This window comes from Stigmatopora argus, chromosome 13 (genome assembly GCF_051989625.1).
Source record: "Stigmatopora argus isolate UIUO_Sarg chromosome 13, RoL_Sarg_1.0, whole genome shotgun sequence".
NCBI classification, from domain to species: Eukaryota; Metazoa; Chordata; class Actinopteri; order Syngnathiformes; family Syngnathidae; genus Stigmatopora; species Stigmatopora argus.
Window position 1 is genome coordinate 7,499,739 of NC_135399.1, and position 15,557 is coordinate 7,515,295.

The 15,557-nt window shown below is 38.3% G+C and overlaps 1 protein-coding gene across 1 annotated transcript in view; it reads right to left on the bottom strand.

The window, feature by feature from the left end:
* Nucleotides 1-15,557, bottom strand: part of abca12 (ATP-binding cassette, sub-family A (ABC1), member 12) — a 52,646-nt gene that overhangs the window by 24,521 nt on the left and 12,568 nt on the right. Inside the window, exons 20-40 of the mRNA XM_077616600.1 lie at nt 15,215-15,327; nt 13,288-13,343; nt 12,468-12,595; nt 12,253-12,383; nt 11,881-12,023; nt 10,887-11,054; nt 10,325-10,542; nt 8,291-9,229; nt 7,352-7,458; nt 6,387-6,493; nt 5,101-5,300; nt 4,682-4,758; nt 4,453-4,583; nt 4,193-4,357; nt 3,248-3,412; nt 2,973-3,168; nt 2,750-2,889; nt 1,936-2,055; nt 1,762-1,852; nt 1,221-1,400; nt 538-823 (exon numbers count right to left, since the gene is read on the bottom strand). Coding sequence (XP_077472726.1) covers nt 538-823; nt 1,221-1,400; nt 1,762-1,852; nt 1,936-2,055; nt 2,750-2,889; nt 2,973-3,168; nt 3,248-3,412; nt 4,193-4,357; nt 4,453-4,583; nt 4,682-4,758; nt 5,101-5,300; nt 6,387-6,493; nt 7,352-7,458; nt 8,291-9,229; nt 10,325-10,542; nt 10,887-11,054; nt 11,881-12,023; nt 12,253-12,383; nt 12,468-12,595; nt 13,288-13,343; nt 15,215-15,327 — 3,861 coding nt within the window. The remainder of the gene's footprint in view (nt 1-537; nt 824-1,220; nt 1,401-1,761; nt 1,853-1,935; nt 2,056-2,749; nt 2,890-2,972; nt 3,169-3,247; nt 3,413-4,192; nt 4,358-4,452; nt 4,584-4,681; nt 4,759-5,100; nt 5,301-6,386; nt 6,494-7,351; nt 7,459-8,290; nt 9,230-10,324; nt 10,543-10,886; nt 11,055-11,880; nt 12,024-12,252; nt 12,384-12,467; nt 12,596-13,287; nt 13,344-15,214; nt 15,328-15,557) is intronic.

Sequence of the window (15,557 nt, forward strand, 5' to 3'; positions counted from 1 at the left end):
TTTTTCTATGAGAGCGCTCATACTTTACTCAATGCACCCTATATGCAAAACAGTAATGGAATTTATGGTAATCTAGGGAGTTTTTTTCCCCAAGTGCATCTATTGAATTTTGTTGCCCATTAATGAAATCTTGCTCATTAATTCATTTTGGATTCATTCATTTCTGTACCTCTTATCCTCACAAGGGCCACATGCTTGTTGTAGCCTATACCAGCAAACTATATGTGGGCAGTAGGCAGAGACACCTTGAATTAGTGGCCAGCCAATCACAGGGCACAATGGGAAGAAAACCATCCATGCTCACACTCATACCGAGGAACAATTTTAGAGTGTTCAACTAGCGTGTACCATGCATGTTTTTGGGATGTGGGAGGGAACCGAAACACCCGGAGAAAACCCACACAGTCACGGGGAGAGCATGCAAATTCCCACCGGTGAATGAACTCTCAATCTTAGAGATGCAAGGCGGATGTGCTAACTTCTCTCAAACCTTGTGCCAATAAAGTATACAGTGTCTTTATTTTCAAGTGAACTTACCTATCGCGAAGGTGGCATGGATATGGAAAAGGTTGAAGCTGCACTGCAATATCTGTAACTTTTCCAACTTGCATCTCAATAATTGCCCGGTCAATGTTCTCCTGCAGATACACAAAGGCCCGGTTGTACCGCATGGTTTGCCCAGCAGATATGTGGGTGTCCTTCACAAAATATGGGCTACGGGCACGGTCTGTCCGCATGACATTGTCCAGATGCATGCGGATGGTGTAGCTGACTTTAGGTGGCAGGACAGAGGAGTTGTCGCTGGGTAGCTTGAAAATGACACCTTGAAAACAAATGAGGCATTGCCATTGAAAATGAAACGATTGCTAAACATGTGATAGGAATGTACGTATATTGTTGAATGCATAGTGAAATCCAACACTAAAAGCTTGAATCTACATTGAATAATTACAGCAAGTGGAAGTGCTTATTGTACACCAACTACTGTTTCATCTAACTAATAAGTTGCAATACAAAAAGGAATTCTGTTATCTGGACATTTTCTTACAGATTTTGAGCACATTTATTTTCTATTTAACTCATTGGCTGCCGTTGATGCTGATACACATCTAATCCATGTCAACTTCACGAGTGTCAAACTAATTTAGAATGCAGAGTCACCTGATTGGAAATCTATCATTGTTGATGCCATTGAAAGAGTTAATATAACATAAACTCACTTCCATAAAGATTGCGGTCTTTGGCGAGTTCTTGAGCATCAGCATCAAGTTGTTCAGAAGATTGGTAACCCTGGTAGCGATCAAATTTTATACAAGATGAGACGTTAACCATCACTGAGGACAAGACAGTAATCTGATCCATTATATGTTTGTTCTGCTCCAACAGCAATGTTATGTTTGCTGTAAGACATTTTTAAAAAGAAGAAAGACAGATTAATGAAATGATACTCTTCTTGTTATAAAATAATAATAGCAGACTTCCATAGCCAAAGGCATTATGAGAAATGCTGTTTATTGAACATCACAGCTCCCTGTTTTGTCAATGATTGAACAATGTCTGCGCAGTCCATCACGATGTTTGTCGTGCTGGGACTTTAGCAAGAATTTTAATGTGAAAAGAAATCACAGCAAAACAAAAATGGTCCAGTGTATTTTGGTCTGGATCAAAGAATGCAAACTCTGGACTTTGGTGTGATATATACTTTTGGTGTGAAAATATCCAATTTCTCATTGAGACAAAAAGCAAGATTGTGACACTTACAAAAGTTGTTGAGTGTTGCCTTCATTTTGTCAACATCAATGTCTGTCTGCATTTCAATAAAATGCTTAACAAAGGCATTGGACAAGGAATTCTGGAAGATAAACAAAAAACAGCTTTTAAAACATGAACGAGTGGAGCATAATCTGCCAGAATGCGGTCCTGATAATTTTATACCTTAAGAAGTGGCACAGTGTGGTCCAGTAAATTGGCGGATTTAATGAGGAATTTTGAGGATTTCATCCATTCATCAGAATGCCTCTTCAGGTTGCTAAAGTCTTGCAGGGTAGCATTGGCCTGGACAAACAATTAATTTATTCTCATGACGTTATTGTGTTAAAAAAAGATTAAACTGATTACCCTTTGTGTGAGAAGGTTTTGCAACTCATTACCCCAAAGCTGAACCATGTTTTATTGTCAGATCAGCAATAAAATAATATGTCAGCATTGATTTTTTTTGGGCTGCTCAACATTTAATATGTTAGCATTGATCATGGTTTGCAGTCACCAGAAAGTAACATCGCTTTTGTCACTTTTGAAGGTTGCTGTCAATCTAATCATCTCTTAGTTGTTTTTTACCCTGTCTTATTTTAACTTAATGAGATTTTTAAATCCAATTTGACTAGGAGGAGCGAATAAGTTTGTTCTTTGGACTATGCCTTTCAAAACTGATTGAACATCTATTGCCGACTAAGGAACTAAAACAGCATTCACTGCCAGTCCTTCCAGTACAAACGGAAAGGGTGTCACCCTTGATAGTATAAAAATTAATTGAAATAAATAAGAGTGGCGGCTGTAATCAGAGTGCATTTATGTTTTTATTCATTTTATTGTGTGTAATCTGGATGGATTTTTATTTTAAATATATATATTTTTAATTTGGGCTATAAAGGGTTATGGTCCAAAACTGTTTTGAGGGTATTGCCATGGTGATATCATACTCTCACACCTATCTTAGCCCAAAAATCACAATGATAATGCTAATGTATACCTTCTCCATAATGGCCCTGGTAATAGGTGTATCAGGTGTGAAGAGGATCTTCCCCATTAGCATTGGTTTGAGGAAAGCCCAAGAAATGGCACCGCCTCTTGTGCTGACCATATCTAGGTACATATCCATACAGTAGGGGCCTAGGAATAGGGGAAACATTATCTATTATATCGTTCTTTCTATTAAGACTACATTAATGCAGCTACAATCACCCGCAACATACTTGCATCTCGTGGAATCTTGAACCTTTCAATCAGCTCTTCCCTCTCACGGTTGTTAATGGAGAGTTGGCTGTGATCAAACTGGTTGGGAAAGCTAGCGATTCCAAAGAAAGGTATGATACCGTGACTGCACATTGCTTGAGATAGGGTGGCAAATGTAGCTCGGGTGGAGAGTCTGAACTTTAGGCGTCTTGAAGCCTGGGTAAAAAGAAAGTATCGCTCATGAAAAATCCACACTCAGGATTAGAACATGCTTTCAAAAGTAAATTCTACGCACTAAATAAAACTCATGTTGAGCCATCAGCTTGAGTTCTCCGACGGAAAGCATGTAACTCTGCAGCTGATCAACTGCGGGAAGGATTTTGTCCATCATTTTGACAATATGGTTGGCAATCTGAAGCATAAATCCCACCAAGCCCCCAAGTTCATCTGAAAACAGCATCTGAAAGCAAAGAGCCAACATTACAGAGCAGTATCATATTTCTGTTCCTAACCTCTATTCTTTCTTTATACAACAGGGTAATAAAGAACATCCACTTTGAATGCAATATTACTGAATAATAATTTATCTGTAAGCGCTGCTTTAAAATGACCTTTTACACATTAGCCCCAATGCCTCAATCCTTGGTTACATTTTAATGAAAGTGAATGAAAAATAAGACTTCACCTTCATGATAAGAAGGCATACATTTCACAAAACCTTACAAATGCTGATTTAAGGAGATGTGATTTTACCCAGTTTTTTTAGAAAAGCCTGACACATTTTGCACATTTGCTCTTTGCACTGCACAAATGTGTTCTGTCAAATAAGTGCCATCAAAGATTAAAACAAATAATAAGTGGAAGGCCTGGATGAATATATAAACGACAAGTTCCAATTCAGTTCAGTGTGACAAGTCACAACCAGTTCACGTTAAACAAGTGCGTTGAAATTATAGTAAATATTTATATAGAGAAATATAAAGGGTGAGGGCAAACATTATAATAAAATAAAAAGATGAAAATTCTTTGGCAAGTAGTAATGGCATCATAAATGAGTGTATGCTATTTCAAATTGCACCTGGTGTGAAGTGGCTCATTCGCCTGACTTCAGTAAGGGTAGTGTGGGTTCGATTCCCACGCGGTGGACTTGAAAGTGCAAATGCACATAATAAACTGACAAGAGTAAGCCGTTACATCTTGTTTTAGCAGACAGTAAACCAAATTATGCATTTACACTTACTCTGAGGAAGAACTTTTCAACATTTAGATGGCGAGCTACAAGTATAGAGAAGGTGAACTGATCTGCAGTTGACATAGAGCAGAAGGCTTGGAATACATCTGGCTCTACAATAGTCAAACGTGTTGGAGATTTGCAATGATGTAGCTCCATCAACCAAGCAAGGATCTGTATTGAATGCATGAGAGAAGTCAAATCAGGGCTGAAAAAAAGACAAGTTCATTAAAAAAAATCTATGATTTCTTCTGAGCCTCATTGTTCACCTGTAAATGGTTCTTGGGCATAACCATTCTCATTAATATTTGGAGAGCAACTGGATCAAAATCTGTGTGCTTCTGAACATCCTGGACAAATGCATGTTCATTCTGCAGCATCTCACCAATTGTCACTTCCTCTGGACAAACAAACAAAATCAGGATATATGTTAATATTCATATTTTTTTTCTGGATGATATTAAAAGTATTTTGTTCTATGTATTTTGACTGAACAACCTTGAGATGTGAAGTTGATGTTTAGGAAATTCAAGCTGCTGATGTCAAAGCCCAAACTTTGAATAACCACATCAGACCTATAAACACACAAATATTTATTGGCAAGGAATTATAATTCAAGAAGAGGTAGGCCCATTAACATAAATGAATTATCTATCAATTATCCCATCAAAATTGAGTAAAAATGCAGTTAGTCTCTTTTATGCTTTATTGTTACATTTAGCCACTTCCTTTTTGCTATAGTTAAGTTAAAAATATTTTTAACTTTTTCTTTTTGACTATTTACAGTTAGTTATTCAGACAAAATGTGTCAGAAACTGCTGTCCCCGCGACCCAACCTCTGATAAGTGGAAGAAGATGAGATGAGATGTTTCAGATAAAGTGGTTACACACATATGGTTAAAAAGCAGAAAATGTACCAATCTGTGTTTTGGTCATAGGTGCTGGGATCACCAATTAATAATTGGTAGAGGGCATCGTTCAAATCTGTCATGTTAGATTGCCACAGCTGCAACAATGTCTGCAGGCCTGGTAGAATACTGTAACAGAATTGACCAGGCTCAAGGGACAAGGCTGCCAGGAGTTGATGACCAAACTCAGTATTCTCCAACATGCACACCTGAAACATACAAGCCAACAAATTAAATTCGGAATGTTTTAGCATGTCTTTGTTTTAGCAGGCTCAATTTGAGCAATAATGTGTTCTTGTTATACAATATTCCATTAGATATGCCTTATAGGCTCACTGTAAGAAAAAGACAAAAAACATTTACGCTAAAATACTGGCACCTGTGGTTGTCTGAATTTTACTATTTAAAAAATTGAAAAACTAAAATAGTACCAGCAAAAACAAATTGGTGCTGTGTTAACTGTGTTATACTGTAATTGAAATAAAAGTAATCTCGATGCTGGTGACATCATGTTGCATCTTCTCTTGTTATCTCCTCAAGTACAAGCAAAAACAGATTGGTGCTATGGTAACTGAAATATTATATACTGTAATTGATATAAAAGTGGTCTTGATGGTGGTGACATCATATTGCATCTTCTCTTGTCATCTCCTCTTCAATCATGATATGAACACACACCTTGGCAGTCAAACTTGCTAACCACTGAGCTACTACAAACTTGTTGAAGGAAATGCTGAGTATGTAGAAGTTTAGAAAATATGACTCCTGGGTACTTAAATGATTGGACTGGAAGTCGAATATAGACTGTGCTATTGGCCCAGTAGTCAATACACCTTACTGCTACAGTGACAGTGTAGATTCAGACCCCATTGGGAGAAGGAGGAGAAAAGTAAACCGAGCATTATTTTGTCATCACCATCAGACTGGCTACACATACTGTACGTTTTTAAAGTTATTTGATGTAAAGCAACAATTCTATTTCAGCCCTGCTGATGATACTGAAAGCACGGAATGATCCCGTCAAGTATGCTCAATCTGAGTATAAATACCAAAAAAAAGTTACATGTGAGCCCTGAACTAGATATAAGTTATAGTGTCATTACAGGTCCAGTCCCTGCTTGAGCAGGAGGATTCTGAGTGACAAAATAACCCATTCATGCAGGATTCATAGAATTATTATTGTTTTTGTTCTTACAGTGCTACACAAAGCAGTGACCAAGGAACTTGTTAATGTAACTCCTCAATCATGGCTCTCTACATTCTGGTGTACTTTAAAATTAAAAGAAAAAAAACACCTCAGCTTTCAGTTGTTCATATTGTTCTGTGTAATGCGGATCATTCAAGTCGGTGTGCAGAAGCTGCATAGTTCCCTGGATGAAATGGTGTAAGAGTATCAGGTTCTCTGTAATTAAAAAAACAAAAATGGGTCAGTCATGAGATGAATTAGATAAGCAAAAAAGACAATGACATGATTACAATTCAGGACACATCAAAGCAAATAGTGACGAAAACATCTCGTTGGAGATCCATGCCGAAAAAGCTATTCCTAGGAATCATTTTAAGGTCATCCCAAATGATCGTCTTATAAATGGGGTTAGTGAGAAGATGAAATATATTAAAACAAATCTGACAACACCTTGGGCCAAAAGATGTGAAGACAGAATGTTTAATCACAGCTATATTAGACAATATTTGATTTAATGATGGTCAGCACCTCAAGGCCTTTGGTAATAAAATATGTATGCATGTGTTTGCATGATTATGTCCATGTTAGATGTAAAAGCATGAAAGTCATGGCTGTGATGTGAAGGACCATTCTTACAAGCCTAGATGCCAATTAAAATGGAGGTCATTGATGTTCACTTTTGTGTATGAGTTAGAGGCGAGATGTTTAGCAAGCGCGGACAAGATAATTATTTGAATTGTATATTGCTAACGAGCTTTAAAACAATGCTGAATGGTTGTCAGAAAAATAAGGCTAAACAGGATATAAAATATATTCATAATATATTTGAAGGGAGTTGAAATAAGTGAAAGTCTTTATTAAAAGAAGCATAAAAAATGTTTTCTGCACTTGTATTAGATCTGTGAAGCTGTGTCTAAAGTTTGTCTGGCTCTTGTAATTATTGTCACTGTAGCAAAAGTTAGGACAAAGTGTGTGAGGGTCTAGAGAAAGCAAAGATTTAGACGCTCATTTATTTGCAGTCATTTTTATAGTTAGTTGGATCATTTTTAGATAGGATATGAAAGTCACTGTTACCTTGAGATTCTCTGGCAAGTGCTTTGGTAGTATTTTTCAGCAGGGCAGCGAATGGCAAGTTATCCGGCAGCATATCAATTGCATCCGCCAAGAGAGGCAACGATGACCTAGGAAAATAAAGGTGCAGAATTGCAATTCTGTACTTGCAATTGAACAAATAGTGGTATAGAACTTTGGGAAGAGATTTCAATTTTTAAAAATTCAATTAAAACCTAACCCTTATTAGGGCAATCATTTCAACCATTGGATACCATTGACGGCCGTGGACATCCAATCTCCTTTGACTGGGAGAGGTTGGAAGCAAAATAGAATCTGACAACTAACGCCGTCAATTGTACCAAAACATGAGCCTGTACGTGACCGGACGTTTGGTCGCCGGACTTTTGGTCGCCCGGACCCAAACAACCGGCGACCAAACGTCCGGCGACCAAGAGTCCGGCGACAAAACAAGGTAAAACAACACGGTCTATGCATCAATAAAAGCCAACAATGGCCCTGAGCAGTTAAACTGAGCGGACGTGTGAGTGTATAAGAGTTTGTATGTACATGAGTTGTCCCCTTAGGAAGGGAGGACGTCAGTCAGGGTCTTAACAAGTTCTCCAACAAAACACAATAAAAGTACGGGAAATTTGGAGCTTTTCTTTAGCCTAATAATTAATAGGGCATTAAGTATGACAAAATAATAATTCACAGTTTGTATTTAGGGAATTTGAGCAACAATTTTAAATGGTAATTATCAATAACCTACCGGCGACCAAACGGCCGAGTACCGAGCCTGTATGTCAGATTTGTATACTATAAATGTTAAAATAAAATAGAAAATCATTACTTTTTGGTCTTGAACCTTCATGACCAAAAAGTTATGATTTTGTTTTATTACCAAAAATATTAACGTGCCCTCTTATGGGTAAAGCCAGTACCAAATAAAATTGTACTCACATTTGAGAGTCACTGGAGAGGGTGGCAAAAGAAAGAATCCCAAGAGCAGCATCGATGGTTTCTTCTCTCGAGCCGTTTATGGCCCATGGCATGCCCCTCGTTGATCCCTTCACTATGATGTTCAGATTGGTGTTGGAAACGAACATGTGAGCTGTGTCTAACATTTCTTCTGGCGTAGGAGCTGAGAGGTGTCCAAACATTGCCGGGTAGTCAATTTGCAGCAGGTCTATGAAGTCACTCAGGGGATTCACCTGGGGGAACAACAGGGCCTCTCGCTTGCGTCGTTTGTGCAACGGCTGGGCAATCCCAAAAATATCCCGTTGAGATCCATCAGCATGGTCCATAGGTGCAAAGAGGTCACTGCTTAACAATTGCCTCAACATTTCAAAGAAGTTCCCACCTAGATCTTCAGTTAGCTCCATTATTTCAGGCGTATCTACGCCCAACTCAGTCAGTATGGAGAGCAAAGGCCTCAAAAGTTCCGATATCTTGGGCAGAACTTGTGTCAGAAGGTCTAAGCCAGATTCGTCTGTTGACGCTAACCAAACTGACATCTCAACCACCTTCTGTATCAATTCTTGGGTAGCATTGGATCTGAGAAATTGTTCCAAATGGTGATAAACCATAGGCTCATCCCCAAATAAATTCAGGTGGATGATAGTTTTAATGGCAATGTTCATCAGCTCAAGAAAAGATCCATTGGTGACTCCAGATAAATCGCCATCCACCATCGAGTAGAAATTGTTGACTGTGGTGTTCAGACAGGAGAGCATGATCACAGCAACCTCATTTAGGAACTCCTCTGATGAGTTGGTATCTTGGATCAGGTGGTAGTTGTTCAGAATATGGCTCAGTGCTTCCTCCATACCATCTATGCATGGCCTGAGCATGGGTGCCACTGTCAATAACTCATCTGACAGCAATTTAAAAGATGACAAACTGTGGAGTAGAAAAGTGAAATATCAATAAATCTCAAAGCATACTTCACTGTGGCCTTGTGCACATACATAGGACTTTCTGAAAAGGAGGACTGAAATGTGTGTGAGGAAGCATTCACTGAGCAACTTAGCTAAGAGAGTTGTTTCATAAAGAGATTTCCTCCAACATTAATATTTAACCAGATGTAAGCCTACATTTATGCTGGACATCCACTAATGGTTTTGCTACATTATGCCATCTGCATCACTGTGCATACCAGGCAGGTCCGAATGCATTCTAACTTGTTTGGCAAAATCGGACTCACACTATAAAAGGGCAAAAACACTAGGTTGGTGTAAAGTGAAATCGTGACGTCAAATCTTTTAATAAGAAGTAAGAGTCTAAACATATCCAATATTGTCATAGCCATTGTCATCCGATTTTATTCTAGCTGATTTGTAACTACATTATCATGTTGACCTTTTAACTAATCGGCTGCCATTGACAGCAATAAACACACAATCCATTTTAACTGGGTGCGCTGACAACCGATAAATAAAGTTCAATGAAGTGTATTTGCTGCCAACCCGTTCATTTCCAATAGATAGGACATCTACTGGTGACAAACAATTTTTAAATTCACAGATTGAGTATATGCCCTTGGTGTGAGTAATTAAAGATGTTAATATTGCATTTTATCATATCCAATGAGATGTGAGAAGAACACCATTTTTATTCACCCTTTCCTCAGCAGATTTATTAGTCCGATATATTATTCAGCACACAATCATTGTATTGTGATTTCATTGGTGCCATTGAAAAATAGATTTCAAATTTAGACAAATGTAAAAACTGACCGCACCATCTCCATCTACAACAACTCTTCCGTATGATGTTATGTGCTTCCTCTTCACAAATTTTATAAATGACATTGCCTAGAGAATACAGCACAACTTGTGCCCAAAGACATGGTAGTCTGAGAAAATCCTTGGCTATATAACAACATGATGTTAAAGGATATTCTTAAATTCTTAATTATCTGTATTTCTTCTTACAAAAACACAGAGTATGAATACTGTACTTTGGCCACTTCTGTCTTATTGTGAGTGCAGTCACCTGTTTTGAAGCTGCATGTGCTGGAGCTGCTGGAATAAATTAAGTTCAGCTCCATGGCTGAGCGGTTGGCCGAGCAACTCATGGAACTGGCTGGAAACATTCGTGATGATGTGCTCCATCAGATGATATTGTTTTTTGTTGATTTGATACAGAGATTCAGTCGCATTCAAAATTCGGCCAGCAGTGTCAGCAACAGTGATTGGTTCCAAATCCATGTGCTGAAATGAAAACATGTTCCACAGAAAAGTGTTTCAACATTGCCATCAAGTGGTCAAAATGTCACCAGCAGATTATTTGACATTTGTATTTTTAATGATGTCAGTGACATATAATAATCATACGTTGTTTCTGATATGATAGGAAATTGGTATATACACATCTAGGAATTGTCAGTAAATGAAATGTGTGGGAATTAAATGACTTGAGAAGATGGGGAGCATCCTGATTCCAAAGCAGAATAAAAATATAATGCAATCTCCTCTTGTTATTCTTATGCACATGAAACCTAACCTAATTTTCAGTCCTTGATGTAGGCCAATCAATTTTTGTTTGCTGTACTCACACTCATGTTGAGATGGGGGCACATATACGGGAGAGCACCATAAGCCTCAAGAATAGGTTGCAGACTGATGTTGCACCACATTTCAATGACGCCCTGGTTTAAACCAGCCGCATCTCTGACTGGCTCCCATGCTTTCACAGCTTCACTGCACTCCAATGTTCCATTTGCCTAAAGTAATTGCAAACAAAATTCAACAGTGTCAATCACCTCCCATCTTTTGTTGCGTGGTGTGGCCATCCATTGCATTCCTCTGAGAAAAACAAGTTGAGTTAGTATGACGGTAACAAACAACGCACAACAAAGAGTGGGGGAAAGGCAGAGAGACAGAGGATACCTGATAAGCTCTCCATGTGCGAACACAATGTAAATGGAACATGGCTCACACGGGTATCATCACTTTTCATCAGTGGACACCCATCAAAAGAATTAATGTAAAAGGTAGTTTAAAAATATGTGTCCCTCCAAAGTATGAAAAGTGATGATACCCGTGTGAGCCATGTTATATATATATATATATATATATATATATATATATATATATATATATATATATATATATATATATATATATATATATATATATATATATGCAGGGTGACTTGGTAGAATTTGATGGTTCATTCATGCAGGGTAAATTCTGTAGGGATTACCAGATTTGCTTGATTTTAATTTTTCACTGTGCCATGGTTTTCACGTATTCAGGCCACAGCCACAGTCTTATGGAGTGCCAAGAATTATTTTTTCTTAAAGGTTAAAGGGGACAAAAACCTTTGTGAAATTAGTATTTTTTCTTCTCTGTACTAAAAGTTTACAAATATTTTAATTTCTAGCCTAAAACAGACCTTTGGAAAAGTGTTAAATAAAAGTGGGAATTTCTAGATTGGGTGTGGCATAAGATGAATAAAGATAAAACATAGAGTTAAGTGGCATGAACTTTTGATTAGGTTGACAGCCAAACACAGTGATTCAGCAGGAACAAAAGGATGGGCATTACCTGCTGAGCAGCCAGCATTGTATGCTCTATGGCAGGCTGCATTCTTTCCGCGATCTCCGACAAGTTAAAATGACTGGAGTTCACAGCTTGCGCAATTTCTCTTATCAGGTCCTTCACAGGTTCCACAAGACTTAACATCATCACTGTGAAAAAGAAGACATAAAAGGGTTGCCAGTCAGAATCTCATACAGAGAATATGTAAAACATCACGAGAATGTTCTACTTGTTATTCAAACACGTAACTGATACGATCGTGGAAAACAAATCAAATTGTTTTTATATGTTCAACAAATACTTATTTCTTTTGTGTGCTTGTCTTATGTGATGTTACGATAGCTACATAAAATGTGTAACGCTGAGTGATATACTCACTGTTTTCTTTTTGCTTTGTGTTGACCATACATGCAATGGTTTGTTCAAAATAAGGGACACCAGCCGTAATATTGTCCCATGCCTGTCCTTCGCTGAGTGTTGACAGTATAGCCTCCAGCATCATTACAAGCCTGTGCCAAAACAAAAATGATATGGCTAAAGTGGTGCTGTCATATGTTCCTAATCATTATTGTCCTTTGTGTAATTAAAATTACTTGTGCCAGGTTTCTTGGTCAGCTTGCCCAGTGAAAATCTGTTCAAGCACTAGGCCCAGATGGGAAAAGGCCTCAAAAGATGGAGTCGTGAAACCTAAATCAGGAACATGCGCTAAAATCTGCCAAATCTGTCCAGAAAAAAAGAAGAGGGGGCGTGACAAATAATACAGGAGTGCACCAAAAATACTGCTCATGATGAATTAGAAATTTAATGGGAAGTATATTTCATTTCCATGTTATTTCTTGACCGCTTATCCTCACAAGGGTTACTGGGAGGGAGAGGGTGGCCTATCCCAGCTAACTATGGGCACCAGGCAGAGGACACCCTGAATTGGTGGTCAGCCAATCGCCGGTCACAGCGAAACAGATTACCATTCATTCACACTCATATCTAGAGAAAATTTAGCGTTCAACCAGCCTGCCATGCATGTTTTTGGGACGTGGGAGGAAACCAGAGTACCCAGGGAAAACCCATAGAAGCTCAGGGAGAACATGCAAACGCCACACAGGGAGCACCCACCTGGGTTCGAACCCTCAACCCCTGAACTGTGAGGTCGCCATGATTACCCTAACCCCAGCCGCCCATGGGATGTATATTAACAATTATTCTTTTATGATAAAAATAAACTTTTCAGAATGTTCCTGGCTTATTTATAATTGTGAGTGGTTCATACCGTATCAGACTGGTTAAACAAGCAAAACAAGAATATGAATCAGATTGTATCAGTCTCATGACCACCTTCTCATTTCTTGCGTGTCCTTCATGATGTAACAAGGTACAAGTCCGGGGTGCATTTTAAAGTTAAAGTTGAAATCATACCTGGTTAAAAATCCAAGTCAGAGTATCTTGTATGTCATTTTCTGGGATTGCAGTGACTAAAATCACAAACACACAAATAGGAAAAAGTTGTAAACATCAGTGTTTAACTCACGCACAATACATTGCTATCAACGGGGGGGGGGGGAAGTATTGTTTAAGTGAAGACGATCTGGTATTAAGTGTTGGAAAATGGTGAACAACCACCACTCCACAAGCGTTAACCCAAGGACTGCCATTGATGGTGATAGACAAACCCTAACCCAGACCTGGGCCGCAGTGGTTGCAGGTTTTCGTTCCAACCCATAAGAGGAAACATTTCCACCAATCTGGTATCTTAGAAGTGCAATCAGTGGATTGCAGTCAGGTGCTTCTTGTTTCAGCAGAAATCTTATTAGTTAAAGTGTCTGTGCTAGATTGGTTGGAACAAAAACCTGCACCCACAGCGGCCCTCGAGGACCGGATTGCACAGGTCTCCCCTAACCCATAAAATGAGTTTTTCATTGACCACACAGTAATTTTGGCCTACTAATTACCTCCTAAAACACTGAATCTAATTTCTCAACAAATTGTGAAGGGAAGCTTTTCTCTACGAAGTGTTACACTCCTGTGGGTCATTTCTGTTAATTTAGGGGACACTTAATCGGTCACTTCCTATTTCCTACACTGCTTATCCTTGCCGGGATTGAGGGGTGCTGGAGCCTATCCCAGCTGACTTTGGGGGAAAGGCGTAATACACCTTAGACTGTTGGCCAGTCAATCGTAGGGACTGTGAGTAATTGTGACATTTTAAAGTAGAAATGGCAACAATCAGTCAACTTTGTGGCAACCTTAAAAAGTAGACAGAAAGAAAAAAAGGAGAATTTTGCAAACCATCCCCCCATTTATCACATTTTTATTTTGGCTGTATCACAATAGATTGGATGTATATCGTCGTCATTGGAAATAAAGAACTAAGCAATCCTTCAATGCCAAGCATCCCAGTTCAAAAGTCAATCACTTGTGGCCTTGTGCACATACATAGGACTTTCTGAAAAGGAGGACTGAAATGTGTGTGAGGAAGGATTCACTGAGCAACTTAGCTAAGAGAGTTGTTTCATAAAGAGATTTCTTCCAACATTAATATTTAACCAGATGTAAGCCTACATTTATGCTGGACATCCACTAATGGTTTTGCTACATTATGCCATCTGGAACACTGTGCATACCAGGCAGGTCCGAATGCATTCTAACTTGTTTGGCAAAATCGGACTCATACTATAAAAGGGCAAAAACACTAGGTTGGTGTAAAGTGAAATTGTGATGTCAAATCTTTTAATAAGAAGTAAGAGTCTAAACATATCCAATATTGTCATAGCCATTGTCATCCAATTTTATTCTAGCTGATTTGCAACTACCTTATCATGTTGACTTTTTAACTAATCGGCTGCCATTGACAACGATAAACACAATCCATTTTAACTGGGTGCGCTGACAACCGATAAATAAAGTTCAATGAAGAGTATTTGCTGCCAATCCGTTCATTTCCAATAGATAGGACGTCTACTGGTGACAAACATTTTTTTTAATTCACAGATTGAGTATATGCCCTTGGTGTGAGTAATTAAAGATGTTAATATTGCATTTTATCATATCCAATGAGATGTGAGAAGAACACCATTTTTATTCACCCTTTCCTCAGCAGATTTATTAGTCGGATATATTATTCAGCACACAATCATTGTATTGTGATTTCATTGGTGCCATGGAGAATTTTGCAAACCATCCCCCCATTTATCACATTTTTATTTTGGCTGTATCACAATAGATTGGATGTATATCGTCGTCATTGGAAATAAAGAACTAAGCAATCCTTCAATGCCAAGCATCCCAGTTCAAAAGTCAATCGCTGTTAATGGCAGTGAATGAGTTGGCTTTAAGGCTTATTTACCATTGTTGGAGTCCAAGATGCCTTGAATGATGTTGATGACCACAGAAAAATAGTACTGAGCTGTGCTGTGAGGTGGCAAGAGACTTTGAATTGTCTTCATTTGGTTCAAAATGCTTTGAAAACAGAACAAGAAAATATTTCCATAGTAAGTTACCCACACATTGTCAAGGAAACTTTTATGTGCTACATAAGTTTCATTTTCCAGAGAAAAAGTTCAAATTGCCATAAGGGGGTATTTATTTTACAATTTTAACTTAAAGTTACAAACAATACCTAGTATAAATGAAAAGCAATGTGAAAGATGGTTGCTGAAAGTATTTTAAAAATGTAAAAGCAGACTTTC